Genomic DNA, 18,234 nt, shown 5'->3' with positions numbered 1-18,234 from the left:
TTTTGATTTGATTGATTCTTGTTAAATACGTTAAATTACTACATATTTACAAATTTTCACCTTGATTTCAACACTGTTTTTTAAACACAGTTTCCATTTCGATAGCTATTGTTATCGTATTCTATTTTTCATTGAAACAGGGAATACACATAGAAAAACAATCAATATTTACGCTTGGTATAATAAAATAAATTTAATTGCTTACTGTTTTCACACAGTACATTCTATTCATGAGAATTAATAAATTGTTAATTTAATTTAGCTAGTGGAAACGTGGTATTTTAGTGTGGGTGGGTTTGCCGACAACATATCGCTAGGCAACGCTGACAATGTGTGGTATTTTTCTTCATAAATTATCGCTGATTAAAGTTTAGGATACACTGCTACTGCAGCATACACGAAAATAATTTTTTTTTTCTAAATAGTGTATGTTTTGAAACATTCTCTTTATGTATATACGAACATCTTTAACTGTAAAGCGTAGCGCAGCGATCGGTAATTGCTAGCGATTAAAAGTGCTTAGTTTAAATGCGTTTAGTTTGTTATGAATATATCGAAAGTGACAACATCGCTTGCTGCTGCGGCTGCTGCCGCCGAAAAAGCAAAACCCGAACGTGTAACATCTGCAACCGCAGCACTCAATTTTAATGCAATCTCGATACAAAAGCGCACCAGCGTCGACGACACCGATGATCCAAATCGCAAGAAACTCAAAAGGGACATTGTTATATGCACGCCCACAACCAGTTTGCCCGCCAAACAACGTGCTGCCTCGGCCACAGTAGCAGCAGCAGCAGCAGCAGCTAATACAACAACTCCAGCGTCAACGCTAAATGCAACAACAACAACGGCAACAATAGCTGCAAACACAACTGCATCCAATATAGCCAAATCCACAGACGACCAACAACAGCAACAACAAACCACAAACATATTAGCTGCCACAAATTTTGGTGGCAACTTTGTTAGTCACACAACAAATGCTAAACCAGAAGCCAGTGCTAGCGCCGATGTCCGCTGGGAGCAACGCGATGAGCAAAAGATTATTGTCTGTGAAATGAGCGCCCTTAAGCCCGAAGAGGCGCCCGCCGCCGTCGCTAGCACCAGCAGCAGCAGCATCACCACTACCACCACCACCATCATTAACAATAACAGCAATAGCCAAAAGCAAAGTAAGTGCAAGCAGACTCCAGGCATTGTTGCACATGTGGTTAAACGAATGTCTATTGCAGATTTCGCCAGCTTTACCAAAAAAGATGCGGCCACTTCGTCGGCCTCCTCGTCCTCATCGACAGCCTCCATAATATCCATCGAGCCAAGCACGGAGCAGCTCAGTAGCAAGGATCAGCAGCTGCTGGGCAAGACTGTGAACATTGATGAGCTCGACTATGTGCTCTTGCCTGCCACAACAACAGCTGAGCTCAAGCCTGCCGCTGTGCTGGAGGCGAACGCCAACAATGCAACATGCAACAGCAATAACGCTAACGCCAACGCCAACACTAACAATAGCATTAGCACCATCAGCAATAGCAACAGCACAGTCAAGGTTACAGCAGCGACAATAACGTCACAGCCAGGAACCTACAACATTTTCAACAGCAGCGGCATAACAACAACAACAACTGCTGGAGCACCTGCAACCACAACGCTGTTGAATCGCGTCAATTTGCATGCCAAACTCAAGGGACCGCAATTAATGATGAATGCCAAAAAGCTAGCCGAGGTAACACAAACAACAGCCAAAGTGTCTATTGGCAACAAGACGATATCGGTGCCGCTGCTGAAGCCGCTGCCCAGTTCTCTAATGAGCAGCAGTGGTGGCGCCACTACCACAGCTGGTGGTGCTACAATCGTTGAAAGCAAGCAGCTCCAAGGTGCGCTAGTCGGCAACACAGCAACTGGACAGCATCCGCAACAGCCGCAGCATCTGAACATAACCAAATTGCTGAAAGGCACGCGCAAGAATCCCACAACAATTGTTTCGTTTGCCAACGTGCAGATTAGGCCACCAAATAGTAAAATTGTGACGGCCAAGGTGTTGAGCAAAAAGATGTCGCTGCAGTTTCAGCAGCAGCCACAGCATCCGCTGCTGCAACAGTCTGGCGCCAGCAGCAGCAGCAGCAGCACCGCCACAACTGGCAGCATTGTGACCATAACGCCCACAACAAATGCAGGTCAAACGTTCACCATGGTGCAGACACAGCCACATCCACAACAACAACAACAATCACAGCAGCAGCAGCAACAACAGCAGCAGCAGCAGGACAATGCTGGCGAACGCCCAGAGACAACAACAGCAGCAGCAACAACAACAACTGTATCGGCACGTATCGTTGGACAGCAGCATCAGACAAAGACGCTGACCTACAGCGACAATATACAAAAGATTTTATTAAGCAAAAGCAAGTCCATTGATGGCAGCGAACTGAGCGAGTTTGGCAAAATAAACAGCGTGGTCATCAAGCCGCTGGACAAATCCCAGCTGCAATGCACGCCCGGCAGCATCAACATATTCAAGCAACAGCCACAACAATCCTCTTCAACTGAACTCAGCGCCAGCGACAATCTAATCAAGACCAGCACATCGGCCAGCATTTGTGGACGCCCCATAATATCGCTGGTGGTGTCCAAGACCACGATGGCGCAGCAGAAGCCCAAAATGATAACCACAGCAGCCAACAGCGCGCTACAGATGCACACCTATCAAGCGCAGCAGCCACAAAGCCAAACCTCAAGTCAGGCAGAGGCCGACAGCAGCAGCAGCGGCGGCGGCATCAGCCTCGGCAGCGGCAAGCTGCATCTAAAGGCGCAGCTTACCAAGGTGGAGAATGCGGATGGTCAAACAGAAATGAAGCCCAAGTTGGTGATCGTAAAGCAAACGCCTCCAGCAGCAATAGTAACAGCAGCATCAGCAGCAGCAGCAGCAACACCAACAGCAGCGGCAGCCAACGAGAGCAGCAGCAGCAGTAGCAAAGAGCCAGCAGCTGTGGAGCAGTCAAGCTTGCCAGAGGAAACAGTTGTTAGCACGCGCAGCCGTGTGGATGATTCCAATAATGCGCTGCTCAAGCAATTGCTGCAGAACAGCTGCAGCAGCAGCATCAGCAATGCCAACAACAGCAACAGTCACAACTTGCAACAAATTTCAATAACTTCGGCGCCACTCTCAGCACGCAAAGTGATCAATGTGCGTGCGCCTAGCATGGGTTTGATTAGCTCGCTGGAGGCGCAGCTGGCACGCCCTGTCAAGCCGCCGGTGCCGGCTGCTGTAAGCAACAGCAGCAATGCCAACAGCAGCGGCAGCAATACAATGACAACAACAACTGCCAGCATGTTGAGCATAAGTCAGACAACTGCAGCAGCAGCAGCAGCAGCAACAGCGTCAGCTGAGGCAGCACATACGCAGCCGCCGGCGCCGCCGCCGTTGCAACAAGCACATGAGGCAAGCATAACAGCAACAGCAATAACAACAACAGCTTCAGCAGCAGCAGCAACAGCAGCAACTGTTACAGCTACAAGCACTGCCGCTACAACGCCCACCGCCACGCCCATTGTTAAGCAATCAGTGCAGATAGTCTCCAAGGAAACCTCTTTCATATCAACGCCAGTGCCAGCATCAGTCACATCCGCAGCAGCAGCAGCAGCCGCAGCAGCAACCACTGTTAACAAGCTGCCAACGCTTTTGACTGAAACAAATTTAAAATCAGAGCCGCTGCCACCGCCGCCATCTTATGAGCTTAGCACAGCAAATGTATCCAATGTAACTATCTCCATCACTACCAAGCCCAGCAAGGATATCAAGCTGCTCAAGCTGGAACCAACCAGCGAAGAGACGCCAACTGCAGCAGCAACTGAGCCAGACAAATCATCACTAGCGTCTAGCACAGCAACACCAATAATAACAACAACAACAACAACAGCAGCAACATCATCAGCAGCAGCAGACAGTTGGAAGTTAGCCGAAACGCTGAGCAACCGCAAGCAGCAACTTCAGTTGCCGCTGCAACAGCAGCAGCAAGTTCAGCTGCAGCAGCAGCAACCCATAGAGGACAAGCCGGCAGCAGAGTTAAAAAGCGAGAGCCTAAGCTTAACCAACAGCAAAAGTAACGAGCTATTGCCGCTGCTAAAGACCGCTGCAACAACAGCAACAGTTGGGCCTACCGTCCCGTCCTCAATTGGAGAGAAGCTGCAAATGCAATTGGTTCACAAGAAGATTACGCAAACCGGAACGGGCGAGCTGCAGGTAACAAACGCAGTGCAACAGCAGCAGCAGCAACCACAACAGCAGCAGCACCACCACCAACAACAACAGCAGCAGCACCAACAACAACAGCAGCAGCAGCACCAACAGCAACAGCAACAATTGCAGCAGCAACAACAACACCAGCAGCTTCAACAGCAGCAAATGCAGCAGCAACAACAACAACAACAACAACAACAACAGCAGCAGCAGCAATTGCATCAGCAACAACAACAGCAGCAAATGCAGCAACAAATGCAACAGCTGCAACAACAACAGCAGCAACAATTGCAACAACAACAGCAGCAACAATTACAACAACAGCAGCAACAACAACAACATCAGCAGCAGCAACAACAGCAGCATCAACAACAACAGCAGCCACAACAACAGCAGCTACAACAACAGCAGCAGCAACAACAACAACAACAACAACAAATGCAACAGCAGCATCAACTGCAGCTGCAACTACAGCAACAGCAACAACAACACCAGCTGCAACAGCAACATCCACAGCAGCATGCGCAGCAACAACAATTGTCCGTTGGAGCAGCAACTGCTGAGCCTAAGGCAACGGAGCAACGCAAGCGTCGCAAGCGTAACGAAACCCAAAAGCGTCGCAACAATACCAATGCAGGCGCTGCTGCTGCCGCCGCCGCGGTTGCTGCAGCTGCAGCGGCTGCCGGTGCTGCTGCCGGCGGCGTCAACAACAGCTTGAAGGAGCTCACTGGCAGCAGCAGTTTGCCAGCCGGCGCCGTCGTGCAATTGAGCAACATGCCCGGCAATGCGTCACACTTGGGCGGACAGCTGAGCAGCAGTGGTGGCAACGCTGGCGTTGGCGCTGCAGCGGGCATTGCTGCTGGTGGCGGCGGCGGCGGCTCGCCCATGCTGAAGAAGCGTGTGCGCAAGTTCTCGAAAGTGGAGGAGGATCACGATGCATTTACCGAGAAGCTAATGGGGCATATACGACTTATGCAGCCGCTGCAGGTGCTGGAGCCGCTGCTGAATCGCAATTTTCTCATTGGCGCCGGCAGCGGCGTCAATGCGGGCAGCGCTGTCAGCGGCAAACTGAAAGCGATAACGCGCGCTCAGCGTCAGCTGGACGATGCTGCTGGCGGCAATCACATGGACTGCGATCAGCCCCTGGGACAATTTGGCAATGTGCGTCATGCGAGCATCAAATCGTTGTACGACAGCGAACGCTTTGGCGGCAGCAGCAGCGAGGCAAGCAAAGCTTTAGGCAGCGCCACTGGCGGCGCCGGCAGTTCAAGCATACAGAATGACTTTTACGATCAGGAGTTCTCCACGCATATTCTGCGTAATCCGCGCGAGCGTTTCCAGCGCTTGATTGGCACCGTGCGTGAGACCAATGTGGAGACAGTCGATCTGGTGGAGAGCCAGCAACAGCAACATCACCAACACCAGCAGCAGCAGCACCAACAACAGCAACAGCACTCTGCCTTGAGCTGGCCACGCCTAAGCAGCTATCCTGGTCTGGTGCTGCTCAACAGCAACAGCAATCAGCGCTGTGCGCCTGGACGCATGTCACCCGTAGCGCTGGCCATGAATGCGCATAGTCTGCGTCTGCCTGTCTCGCCGCTGCTGCGCGGCTGCAGCGAGGAGCTGCGCAAGTCCCAGCAGCTCGAGCTGGGCAGCAGCAGCAACCACAACAATAACAGCAACAACAACAACAACTATCAGCAGAAGAACCAAAATGTGATACTCTCGCTGCACTCATCGGCAACGGATAATATTGCCGGCGTGCTACGAGATTTGGCCAATCTGCTGCACTTGACGCCAGCGCTAACCTGCAAGCTTATCGATGCTGCCGCCAGTGGAAGCAGCGGCACCAGCAGCGCTGACAAAAGCGACTCAGCAATAACAACAACAACAACAGCTGCTGCTGGAGCAACGCCGGCAGCAACCGCAACCATTAGCCAAGGCAACCTGCGTAAAATACTCAGCGGTCAGCGCAAGCTTTGTCGCTCTTGCGGCAGTCCCATCGCCGCCTTTGGCCTGCGCGTGCTGCAGCAGCAGGTGCCGGAGCAACAGTCGGAGTCAACGCCGGCAGCGCCCAGCATGCTGTCCATGCTGCAAGCGTTGCTGCCACGCAAGTCGCCCCCACCGCCGTTTGTTTACTTCTGCAATCGCAGCTGCTTTACGCTATACAAATGGCGTGGCAAGGAGGAGCCGGCTGGTGTTACGCCCATGGAGTGCGAGCCCACTGCTACCATTAAAATCGAAATGGACGTGGATGAGCCAGCAGCAGCAGCAGCGCCAGCAGCAGCAGCAACAACTCCAGTCACCAGCAGCAGCAACAGCAGCAGCAGCGCTAACAACAGTGAACAGGCCACGCCCACGCCCACAGCGCCACAGCGAAAATGCATTGTCAAGTGCTTTAGCGCCGATTGCTTCAGCGCTGCCAATGAGCCCAACATCAAGCAGGAGCAGACTGATCCAGCTGTCAACAACAATACAGTTTGGGAAACGGATATCACAGGTCCCGCTGCAGAGGATACGCGTCAGTGTGTCTTCTGTTTGCAGCGCGGCGATGGCCAGGCGGATGGTCCATCGCGTCTGCTCAACTTTGATGTGGATAAATGGGTAAGTTGCTCTAGAGCATAAACTTCAATTTTCCTTGCTCTCTAATGTTTGCCTTTTCTCGCTTAGGTGCATTTGAACTGCGCTCTGTGGTCGCACGATGTCTATGAAACGGTCTCGGGTGCGCTGATGAACTTTCCGACGGCGCTCCAGGCGGGCTTGAATCAGGCGTGCAGCGCCTGCCATCAGCTGGGCGCCACCATCAAGTGCTTTAAGTCGCGCTGCACCATGCTCTACCATCTGCCCTGCGCCATCAAGGAGGACTGTGTCTTTTACAAGAACAAATCAGTGCATTGCAGCGCACACGCCACCAGCAGCAGCAACACCAGCGGCAGCAGCAGCAGCGCTGCTACGCCAGCGTTAACGGAGAACGAGTTGAGTTCGTTTGTGGTGCATCGACGTGTGTTTGTGGATCGCGATGAGAATCGTCAGGTGGCCACGGTCATGCATCATTCGGAGCTAAGCAATCTGCTGCGTGTCGGCAACATGACCTTTCTCAATGTGGGACAACTGCTGCCGCATCAGCTGGAAGCCTTCCATACGCCACACTACATTTATCCCATTGGCTACAAAGTGGTAAGTGTTCTGGCTTGTGCAGCACAACAATAAATCGAGTCTAAATATTTGTTATATATTTGCAGAGTCGCTACTACTGGTGCGTGCGTCGTCCCAATCGCCGCTGTCGCTACATTTGCAGCATTGCGGAGGTTGCCTGTCGTCCAGAGTTTCGCATTTTGGTGCACGACACCAGCGACAAGGAGCCGGATCGTGAGTATCGCGACAGCACACCCTCGGGCGTCTGGCAGCAGATCCTGCAGTCCATACAGCGTCTGCGCAAGGCGCACAAGTGGCTGCAGCTCTTTCCGCAGCACATTAGCGGCGAGGATCTGTTTGGCTTGACCGAGCCGGCGATAGTGCGTATTTTGGAAAGCTTGCCGGGCATTGAGACGCTTACAGATTATCGCTTCAAATACGGACGCAATCCGTTGCTCGAATTCCCGCTGGCCATCAATCCTTCAGGCGCCGCGCGCACTGAGCCCAAGCAGCGCCAGCTGCTCGTCTGGCGCAAGCCGCACACACAACGCACCGCCGGCAGCTGCCACTCAACCACTCAGCGCATGGCCAACTCGGCGTCCATTGCCGGAGAGGTGGCCTGTCCCTACAGCAAGCAGTTTGTGCACTCCAAGAGCTCGCAGTACAAGAAAATGAAGCAGGAGTGGCGCAACAATGTCTACTTGGCACGGTAAGCATTCAAATTCTGTAAATTGATCGATAAGTTTTTGCTATCGATGTTGCGCTTAGTGCGCTTTTCGGCTGTTAATTCAATTAATTCTATGGTTTCTTTGCTTTAGCTCGAAAATCCAGGGACTGGGCTTGTATGCGGCGCGTGATATTGAGAAGCATACAATGATCATTGAGTATATTGGCGAGGTGATACGCACGGAAGTATCTGAACTGCGTGAGAAGCAATATGAAGCTAAGGTAAGTTCCAAATTGATTGGCTTTGAATTGCAAAATGCTTATAAACAAATTTTGCTTGCAGAATCGAGGTATATACATGTTTCGGCTGGATGAGGATCGCGTTGTGGATGCCACATTAAGCGGCGGCCTGGCGCGCTACATCAATCACTCCTGCAATCCAAACTGTGTGACCGAAACCGTTGAGGTGGATCGTGATGTGCGCATTATAATATTTGCCAAGCGCAAAATCTATCGCGGTGAAGAGGTACGTCAGACATAGTTAGCTATTGAAAGTATTTATTTATTTTCGTTCGCCTTTGCAGCTTTCGTATGACTACAAGTTTGATATAGAGGACGATGCACACAAGATACCTTGCGCCTGTGGAGCGCCCAATTGTCGCAAATGGATGAATTAGAGAGTTAACTGCAATTGCACTCAGACTAAGACGTCCCCCCCAGTGAAGCGAGCGAGATTTAAAAAGATAGTTAGAGAAAGCGGAAGAATGAGAGAGAAAGAGGATTTGTTATTCATCATTATAGTACGTATGTTGTATTAGAATTTCAAGCAGTTGCATATTCTTTAGGCAGTGTATATGTATGTCTATATACATGCAATTATATATACGTGTATGTATGTATATATGTATATGATCGCATATATTATTGTAAGTTAATTTTATGTATATGCACGAGAGCGCGCTCGCCTGCGCATATCGTGCCAATCGTAGCTAATTTTGTATCCTATTGCTCATAAGCTAAACGTGTTTGTAGCATAAATTTTACAACAACAATAACAAAACAAAACAAAAAACACTTCATGCATCAAATATTTATAGACAAGACTTTTAAGTACATATATATATATATATATATATATATATATATATATATATATTTTATATCACTTGATGAATTCATATGTATTACATGTACGTATGCATGTGTATTAATCTAACCCAAACAACAACAAAAAAGAACAAAAATCGAAAAAAAAAATACAAACTTGGACCCCACCAGCTTAACCCATTTGGACGCAAACAGTTTAGATACAACCTGGGTGTGCCTTCACTTATTATTATTTTTATAATTTCTTAATTGTTACAATGCTTACCTAGTTTTTACGAGACTGTACAGGAAGAACTTATGAAACAACATCAGCATCAATACAAAACAAAACAAAAACCAACAAACAAACTCTTCCCAAGTGGTGTAGTAATTTATTTTTTAAGTACATCCAATTTGAATGTATTTTACTTAATTTCTTTTCTCTATTTTTAATATAATCATACAATTATCAAATCATGTGTATCTCTAACTGTTAAGTAAATGTAAACAATTTCAACTATACAAGAAAATTGCTTTCTATTTCGTTTCGTTTTTCATTCATTTTTAACTTATTTTCCAACGTTTTAGATTTATGTACAATGGACAACACAATTCACATATAGCTTCTATACTGGGAAGTAGTCAATGGGGGGACTGACTACGTCTTCTTTCTTCTAAGCTTCAAAAGCTTCTGTACTTGCACTCCAAATGCTAGAGTAAGCATGTCAAAATTCTTCAAATACCAGGATATATTATACATCAGATGCATGCGTCGATTTTTATCCAGAAATGATTTGTAAAATACGCTCATCTGATCGGCGCTTACCTCTTCAGTGCCGCTGTCTTTATGCAGACGCATGAAATCTTCCTTTTCCTGCAATTGAACATGAATGGGAGTGAGAGGCAAGTAGAACATGCATTTGTGCACTTCAGTTAGAGCGAGACAGACTACACATTCTCACTCCAACAAGTGTTAGAAGTCAATACACAGATACAGCTGTGCATGTGTGTGGATATGCACGTACCTCATAGAAACGTTTGTTGTGCTTCGTCCAGAAATCCATGTTCCATTTCTCTACATCGATACGCAGGCAGCGTAACTTCTTTTCCAACTCCGTTTCATTCTCATTGTAATGTCGAACATATGGCCGTAGATTTGAATTTGGATCGGCTGGACCAATATAATCAGTATCTACTGACTGTGGATCCGGCGGTTGTGTAAGACCAATAACAGGACGTTTTCTGCTCTCCGGCTGCCCTTGTGACTGGGCCGGCTGTTCTGTGGCATAGCAGCGTGACCAGCACTGAATTGTAAATCAATATAAGCTTGGGCTAAAGCGTAACTACATTCCCAAGATTCTACTTACATTCGAAAAGCTAACCAGAGAACGAGTTGGTAAGCGTTTATACATTTCTATTTATATGTTATTATCATGTGTACATGTTATGTAGTTGGTTGGAATTTTTTAGTGATGGCAAAGCAAACGATACTTTGATACAATATCGATACTTAACAGGTGATGGTGGTTTTGCTAAGCGCTTCTGCTGACGTCACTAAAACAGTTTGAAATTTGAATTGATATATTTATTGATTTTACATTTGAGAAATAATATAAAATCAGAACTTATGAGTAATATAAACTTGAGATATGCATTATATGTAGCTAAATGTATTGTAATCAATATTTTTGACTGTTTTGTTTTGTTTTTTTTTTTAAGTATAAAACTGTATTACAAATGCGGTTCCTTATCAATCATGCAAGTTAATACTATGCTTAAGCTAAATATTTGAGTATGCGAAACATTTTGTCGTTATAAATGCAACTCAGGTTGCCCAGCGTGACTTTTGTAAGTCAATTTGTCCCTCGAGTGTTTTGGCCAAGTAAATAACCAACAGTTGAACAAGGGCTATGCCCAGAGCAAAGCCAGCGATGCCATAAAGATTACGCTCGGCCCAAACGCGCACATTCTCAATGCATCCGCTGGTCCAAATCAATTTGCTGGCAGCTGCCACTGAATGCACCTGCACGCCATAGCCACACATAATGTTCACCAGCCTGGAACTGATGTCGGTGGCATTGATGCAGCAGCTGTAGGGCACACCGCATCCCTCTACAGACGGCGATGAGCAGTTGAAGTACTCATTCTTGCTCCAATCCTGATAGCCAGCATTACTCAGGCCACAGCACTTGAATTCCTGCTGTGCAAAGTCAATAAAGTTCTGCAGATCAGGATCATCGCGATACGAGTGTATAATCTTATCAGTAAACTGGTCCTCGAGGAAAGAGTTCATGTGTTGTGGGAAGACAAAGCAAATAATGGCTGCAAAGAAGTACAATACGATTGAACACACACTTGATTAAAATTTCTGTGTATTTGGCATACTTACCAATGGCCATTTCCATGAGGAAGAAGATTAGCAGGCACATGGAGTAGAACTTTAGCAGGTAAGTGTTCTCACGCAGTGCACCCAAGCAGCCAGCAAAGCTGACTACGAATATAACAATGCCGGCTATGATCATGACCAGCGATATATTCAACACCACATCGTAAATAGTCTCTAGCCGCACCCAGCCGTTGGCCTCCTCCCATTTGTCCATAAAGGCGTATACGCCTATGCCCAGCAAGAGGCCGCCAAAGAGCCAGAAAATGAAATTTAACAAAAATATCATGTACTTGACACAGGAGCTGACGAACGTGAAGCGATGTGGATAGGACATGCGTTGATGCATGTGCATGTCGCGTACTTCGATGCCATAGTAGCCGCCGCCACCGCCTCCCCCACCATACCTATAGTTACTCATGGTCTGGTCTCGGTGTGTGTCTGTGTGATTGTCTTTGTTTGCACTTCACTCTGTTTCTCAGTCTTACTGCAAGTAATCTCATTTAAATACTCGTTATTATCATTATTAATAAATTTTTTAAATTTCTTTTGCCACTTTCTAATTAAATACTGTTGTTTGAAACATTGTGAAAATTTTTGTATATGTTTCGTTTACAAACAAGTACAAGTCCGTGAGAGATGGCAACAATGTTAGGCATGTCGCTCTCTTCGCACAGCTACGTGCTCGATAGTCGTACGCCGCGATAACAGCTCGACGATAAGTTCACGATTGCGTTAGCGCTAGAGTTGTGTAAACGTTGTTCAATTGACTGTCTGAGTTCGTTCGCGAACGACCCAGCACTATTGTCAACAGCTCAGATTTGCGTATGTGAATAATAAGTTTAAAATTCGCCAAAACATTTTCGAAATTGGCTGCAAAGCAAAGTGCAAGCAAACAAAGTGTAAAGTAAAGGTTAAACACTAAAACGAACAAATGCAAAACGCAAATAGCGAAAAAAGCTCTAAAAGTGTGTGCAATATATACAAGTCAAAGTGAAATTATTATAAATAAACCCAGCACGTTACGTAGGCGTGTTTTTGTGTACCAACAGCTCCTGCGCCCGGCATCCCCCCTTCGTGCGTGTGTGTATACATGTGTGTGTGTGTGTCATAATGTAAAAACATTGTCGCTGCTTGCTTTGCATTCATCAAAACATACAAAGGCAAAACTAACCCACGCAGCTGAAACACCCACGCAAGCAACGGCATGTCATACACAGAGTTGGAGTCCGGGTATCAGGACCTACGTCAGTCCTCGCAAAGCAGCGCAGCGTCAGAGCAGCAGCAGCAGCAGCCTCAACAGCAGCAACAAAGCTCACAGCCAGCGCCGGGACATACGCATCGCGTGGGCTTTTATCTGGGCCATGACGGCAATGTATGCAGCTCAGTCAATAACTTTTAATTCTTTAACAACATATTTTAATGCTAACTGGCAAACTCATGAGCACAAATCATTTACTATTATTATTAACACAGTTTACTAACTTTTGCTACTCATTGTGTGTGTTAAATGTCGTGAGGACACTGTTTAAAATCAATAGCCAGTTGTTCTTGTTGCTTGAATTGTTTGACCCTGAATATACGAAAGACCGTTGTTGTTGCTGCATAATGCAGCAGCAGCAGCTGCAGTAACAGACTGGCCTTCGCCTGCATCAGCTGACTACTGTATACATCCTCTCGCGCTTTCACTCTCTCGTTTCACTCTCAATTTTTGAAAAGCTCATTGCAGTGCTTTAGCTTGTTGCTGCACACAAACTCACACACACACACACACACGCAGATATCCAGCCATGCACTTTAGCATTTTCGACGAGCGAAAGTTTTCAAGAATCACGGACCTGCAGATCATTTGTACTAACCAACATGTACTCTCTTTTCAAAGCTCTGACGCACATGCACACATACTACTAAACACATTTACACACATACTATAGACTAAAGAAGTGCGTAGGCGAGTGAGCAGTGCAATGGGCAATAGTTTTGATAAGCTCGCAGGCGGAGCTGGTGGTCAGTACAGTGTCAGTTCGCGTCGTGGCTGGAATAAACGGCGACGTCCAGCTCCAGTAACTGTAACTTCAGCAGCGGGATTGGGAGCAGCCGCCTGCGCAGCAGCAGCAGGAGCAGAAGAGCCTCTGGATTCAGCTGGTTCGAATGCAAATTCAAGACGTCCTCTAACTCATGTCAACTCAACACCAAATCTGGGTGGTGCGTTTGTGTGTGTGTGTGTGTGTCTTACTGATTGTGAGCGAGTCAATCCTTTTCTCTCAATTTTCTCTCTCTCTCTCTCTCTCTCTCTCTCTCTCTCTCTCTTTCTTTTGGACTAATTAGAAATCAGCGTTAATGAGCTGCCCTTGGAGCCGCGCTCTTCATCATTTTCCTTTGCGGTGAACATTCTACTTGTCAATTTATTGCGTTTATTTTGTTTGTGTTCGTTGTTGTTTAATTTTCTTTTTTCTTTTTTTTTTTTTTTTGCTTTTTTCGCTAGCCTTATCGTTGCCACTTTTTATTCTTATAATATTTGCATTAATTGCTTGCGCATTTGTTTGCTTATTTGTCTAAACGACTAATTAATTTGTCGGCATTTGCTATTGTCGCCTAATTATCCCGTTTTGTTTGCTAACATTTTGGGTTGCTTCTTGGCTTTTGCCCAGTGCGCCAGTTGTTGTTACTTTTGCGTTGCCGTCTCAATTTCAGTTGCCAATTAGACTTTGCTCCAATTTGCTGCCCGTCCTAATACTTTGATACTTGGTTTCGTTCGTCTTAATTAAGCTTCGTCAAAGCTTCTGTTTCAGCGTGAGTTTGGTTGCTTGTGTGTGTTCAAAAATCCTGTCAAGTGCGGTTGCTAAACTTTAAGAGTCGGATAAACATTTGGTAGGACTCGAGAGAATCAAACTGTTTGGCAATCCAAAAATTTGCATTGTTTTTTAACAATTTGTTTGGTTAGTGCGCATAAACTAAGAGTAAAATTAAATATTAAATTATTGACATTATACAGTGCAGCATACATTTAAAAAAAATCAATAATTTATGTTATAAATATAACTTTGCATGCTTTCAAGCAACAATGATAATTCATTAGAAAAAATATTTACTATTTCGTCGAATTTGTTTTAAAGCTAAGAATATTATTTTTGCCACAGCCCCAAAAGTAGCGAATAGAAATTTGTAACGGTCAAAAACTGTCCAGAAATAATCCATAGCATACCTGCTAGAGTCACTTCCATGTAGTCTGAATAGCAAACGCTGGCAATTTTTAAAAAACTTGCGCTTGAAAACACTTGGCAAGATTATAAATTATTTATTATTATTTTTGCACATTTATTGCGGCCAAGATTTGATAAAATTATGAGTCACAGTAGCTCTATGTATATTATTCGAAATATAATTACTATTGTTATATATTTTTGTTAGAGAAAACTTTATAAGCTGCTTGTGACTTATTAATTCAGCTGCCGAACATTTTATGACACAATTGAGATAATGCAGCCAATTGATATATTATAGAACTTACATTTTGATATGGGAGAGCTTTTATTATCTATTGCTAGTACCTGTTGCTTAAATTTTAACTTTGCTATAGTTGGTCGCTCTCACCTCGCGGCGTTTTAAAATCGCAAAGCTTATCAAAGGCGCAGCGTCAGCTCGAGAATTAGCTAACTAACTAAATACTTATATTATGTATTTACATTGTTGATAGGGCTGCTCTCTCTCTCTCTCTCTCATTAGCGTGGGCCGGACGTGTATGTTACGAGTATTTAAGAATACGTATTATGTATTTAAGACATCGCTTGCCGCCTGTCAACAAAGATAACGTATTAAAACAATTGCAAACAAAGAGCTCAAGCACAACAGCAATAATTACAACAACAACAACAACAACAACAACAACACCAGCAACTACAAAGACAATGATCATAAATATAGTCACTGATCAAAGCATATGAGAGCACGCAACTACTACTAAGGCCAGACCTAGAACCAGAACCAGAGCCAGAACCAGACCTAGACCCAATGGCGCACACGCTCAACCGTTTAATGTCTCAATGCTGGCAGCCGATGTGTCCATATAATTTTCGGTGTGAATTCGGTATAACAACGTGATATATCGCATGACTCACGCGCAATGTATTTTAATTAATTTAATTGTGAATTTAAATCAATTAAAAGTAAATTCAAATTAATTTATGCAGTTATTTATACGATTTGTTTGTTTAGCAGAGTGAACAATTAAACGTGAGATTTATTGCTAAATTAATTGATTGAATTTTAAAATGCTGAGATAATTTTGCAAAAATTAAGTTTTGAAATAAGTCAAATTTAAAAAATTGTAAATATGCTGAGATAAAGCACTAAATAGCATATTTCAGAACCATTTGCTAAGTAAAAACAAATTATAAATATATAAATGAATAAAATGCATAAAAAATGTAAATATGCTGAGATAAAGAAATTTTTTTTTATATATATTTAAATGCCATTGCTTTAACTTAAAAAAAAGTAAATAACTTAAATAATTTGAGATTTGTAAATGTAAAACATATTATATATTATTTATTTATATAATTTAGCATTTACAAATATTTTTTCTTTTTTTTTTTTTTTTGTAATTGTGTCATGTATTTGTTTTTGTTTTGGTGTCATCTCTAAATGCGGAACGAAGCGTGAGCCATTGTCGACAGCGGCTGTGGCGTAAAGAGCCAGCGATCAGTTGCTGGTCGCTACACGCCGTGAAAACGAGCGTAAAACGGTATAACGCGCGATCGTTGTTGTTATTGTTATTGTTGTTGGAATTTATGCATGTGCGATTAAAAATAAAAACAAAAGCAAGTTCGCGGCCATAAAAACAAAAACAAAATACAAATAACAAAAAACCAAATCATAAAAAGAATTTGGGCTAAAAGTCACGCAGTTGAATGGAATGGACGTGGTTCAAGGATTGGTGGCGCCTCAAAAAGCTGCGCTCGCGTCATCAGCGACACAAAAAGAAGCTCGAAGCAGCCGCCGCTGCAGCGCAGGCAGTAGACAAAGCTGAAGTGGCCATTGTCGATGATGAGCAGCATGCAGACCATGAGCAGGCCGAGCAGCTGGCGCCGGGCAGCGGCAACGCTGAGCGCAGGCACAGCATGGATATGCATACGCGTCGACGGCGACGCAATCGTCAGCGGCGACGCAAGCGACGCGCACGCAGCGCAGTCACTGCGCAGCAGCAGCAAATGGCAGTAAATGAGCAGCAGGACGACGACGGCGACGACGACGACGACGATGGAGAGTATGGACCATTCAATGTTAGCGACTATGAGGATACCAATGCCAGCGGCGATGATAGCAATGATTTTTGCTATTGTGATGAATGCCTCAATGTAGGTGACCAGCCACCCACCACCCACTCAAAACAACAGCAGGCCTTTTATCGTTCATGTGTGTGTGTGTGTGTGTGTGTTTTGCAATCGCATCAGGTGTTAATCAGTTGTCGCAACTGTAAGCCGACGAAAATTTATGTCTAACGCTAATTGAAACGTTAAATGGGCACTCGATTTTTATTTTGATTTATTGTTCAACTTGTTTCCTCTGGCGAGCAAATCAGTTTTTGTTATTTATTTACTCTGCTCTCTATAATAATTTTACAATTATACAAATATTTGCTTGTAACCGCTCTACGCTTGTTCAGCTTGGTCGAATTGCTTTAAATTGGTTTCGACGAAATTGCTCTTATTATATAATTGACCAAGCTATGCGCAAATCATTGTAAAAATTAATTATAGTGCGTGCAATTCTTAGTATTTGTTATATTTGAAATTCAATCAAATTGCTGCGTTGTACAATTTAAAAATCAATATTTGTAAGCTGATTTCTAATTGCTGCTGGTTTCAACTTTTGAACTATAATTAGTGTGAAAATGTTGGCAGTTTACTTTTTTTGAATACTTGATTTTTAGAAATTGTTGCAGTTGTATAAGAATTTTCAAGTGTTTTTCAACACTTTTCAAGTCTAAAATGCTGTGAAACTTTTGCTGAACTTTACTTGTGACTAGCTGCTGCTTCAAATTGCTCATAGCGAGCGTTTACTGTAGTGCCAATGACTTGTCTCAGCTATTTTCATGCCCCCCCCCTTTTCATATTTTGTCAAACACTAACAACAAATTAAACAATATGTAAACAAATTAATATTTGCTTGTAAACAAAATTTATAAGAATTCTGCATGGCATTTATTATGTTGTTGTTGTTGTTGTTGTTGGCATAAATAATATTAAGTCATGCTGAACAGCAGCACAGTGCGCTTCCGAGTGATCAAGACGATATCTCAACAGCAACATGTGAATTTTCATTCAAAGGGCGATACGGACTTCGGCGATAGCAATGACGGCATGGACTCGGATACAAGCACATCGTCCAGCAACAGCAAGCAGGTGGTGGTCGGCATCTGTGCCATGGCCAAGAAGACACAGTCGAAGCCCATGAAGGAGATATTGACGCGTCTGGGTGAGTTCGAGTTCATCAAACTGGTGACGTTCGAGGAGAATGTGATACTGCGTGAGCCCGTAAACAATTGGCCCACATGCGATTGCCTCGTATCGTTTCACTCCAAGGGCTTTCCACTGGAGAAGGCCATCGAGTATTCGCAGCTGCGCAATCCCTTTGTGCTCAACAATCTGCATATGCAGTACGATATACAGGACAGGCGACGCGTCTATGCCATACTACAAAAGGAAGGAATTGAAATTCCACG

The 18,234-nt window shown here is 44.8% G+C and overlaps 4 protein-coding genes across 4 annotated transcripts in view; 1 reads left to right on the top strand and 3 right to left on the bottom strand.

The window, feature by feature from the left end:
• The first annotated feature begins 544 nt into the window (after positions 1–544).
• On the top strand, positions 545–9,134 carry LOC108605342 (histone-lysine N-methyltransferase trr). Its single transcript, XM_033294360.1, has 8 exons — positions 545–1,172; positions 1,233–4,309; positions 4,724–6,841; positions 6,908–7,414; positions 7,480–8,081; positions 8,191–8,320; positions 8,382–8,564; positions 8,623–9,134. The coding sequence occupies exons 1-8, from the start codon at positions 545–547 to the stop codon at positions 8,713–8,715; spliced, it is 7,338 nt and encodes a 2,445-aa protein (XP_033150251.1). The 3' UTR covers positions 8,716–9,134.
• Positions 9,135–9,642: 508 nt separating this feature from the next.
• Positions 9,643–10,602, bottom strand: LOC108605924 (COA8 family protein CG14806, mitochondrial). Its single transcript, XM_017995741.1, has 3 exons — positions 10,492–10,602; positions 10,150–10,428; positions 9,643–9,998 (listed from the first exon to the last, which is right to left on the bottom strand). The coding sequence occupies exons 1-3, from the start codon at positions 10,534–10,536 to the stop codon at positions 9,783–9,785; spliced, it is 540 nt and encodes a 179-aa protein (XP_017851230.1). The 5' UTR covers positions 10,537–10,602; the 3' UTR covers positions 9,643–9,782.
• A 199-nt stretch (positions 10,603–10,801) lies between these two features.
• On the bottom strand, positions 10,802–12,708 carry LOC108606338 (tetraspanin-33). Its single transcript, XM_017996381.2, has 2 exons — positions 11,514–12,708; positions 10,802–11,446 (listed from the first exon to the last, which is right to left on the bottom strand). Exons 1-2 carry the CDS (start codon positions 11,926–11,928, stop codon positions 10,950–10,952), a joined length of 912 nt encoding a protein of 303 aa, XP_017851870.1. The 5' UTR covers positions 11,929–12,708; the 3' UTR covers positions 10,802–10,949.
• A 5,376-nt stretch (positions 12,709–18,084) lies between these two features.
• LOC108606360 (protein phosphatase 1H) overlaps positions 18,085–18,234 on the bottom strand; it is a 6,527-nt gene continuing 6,377 nt past the window's right edge. The window contains exon 3 of the mRNA XM_033294359.1: positions 18,085–18,195. Coding sequence (XP_033150250.1) covers positions 18,085–18,195 — 111 coding nt within the window. The remainder of the gene's footprint in view (positions 18,196–18,234) is intronic.

Source organism: Drosophila busckii, chromosome X (assembly GCF_011750605.1).
Source record: "Drosophila busckii strain San Diego stock center, stock number 13000-0081.31 chromosome X, ASM1175060v1, whole genome shotgun sequence".
NCBI lineage: Eukaryota > Metazoa > Arthropoda > Insecta > Diptera > Drosophilidae > Drosophila > Drosophila busckii.
This window is presented reverse-complemented; position numbering and strand designations above follow the sequence as displayed.

What these genes read in the sequence shown, in the direction of transcription:
- LOC108605342 (XM_033294360.1), top strand. Translation starts at nt 545, where the DNA reads ATGAATATATCGAAAGTGACAACATCGCTTGCTGCTGCGGCTGCTGCC. An exon ending in CAGCAATAGCCAAAAGCAAA is followed by an intron (nt 1,173 to 1,232) that starts GTAAGTGCAAGC and finishes TGTCTATTGCAG; the next exon opens with ATTTCGCCAGCTTTACCAAA. An exon ending in AACAATGTCTACTTGGCACG is followed by an intron (nt 8,082 to 8,190) that starts GTAAGCATTCAA and finishes TCTTTGCTTTAG; the next exon opens with CTCGAAAATCCAGGGACTGG.
- LOC108605924 (XM_017995741.1), bottom strand. Translation starts at nt 10,536, where the DNA reads ATGTATAAACGCTTACCAACTCGTTCTCTGGTTAGCTTTTCGAAT. An exon ending in CTCTGGTTAGCTTTTCGAAT is followed by an intron (nt 10,429 to 10,491) that starts GTAAGTAGAATC and finishes TTTACAATTCAG; the next exon opens with TGCTGGTCACGCTGCTATGC. An exon ending in ACAACAAACGTTTCTATGAG is followed by an intron (nt 9,999 to 10,149) that starts GTACGTGCATAT and finishes GTTCAATTGCAG; the next exon opens with GAAAAGGAAGATTTCATGCG.
- LOC108606338 (XM_017996381.2), bottom strand. Translation starts at nt 11,928, where the DNA reads ATGAGTAACTATAGGTATGGTGGGGGAGGCGGTGGCGGCGGCTACTAT. An exon ending in CCTCATGGAAATGGCCATTG is followed by an intron (nt 11,447 to 11,513) that starts GTAAGTATGCCA and finishes ACTTCTTTGCAG; the next exon opens with CCATTATTTGCTTTGTCTTC.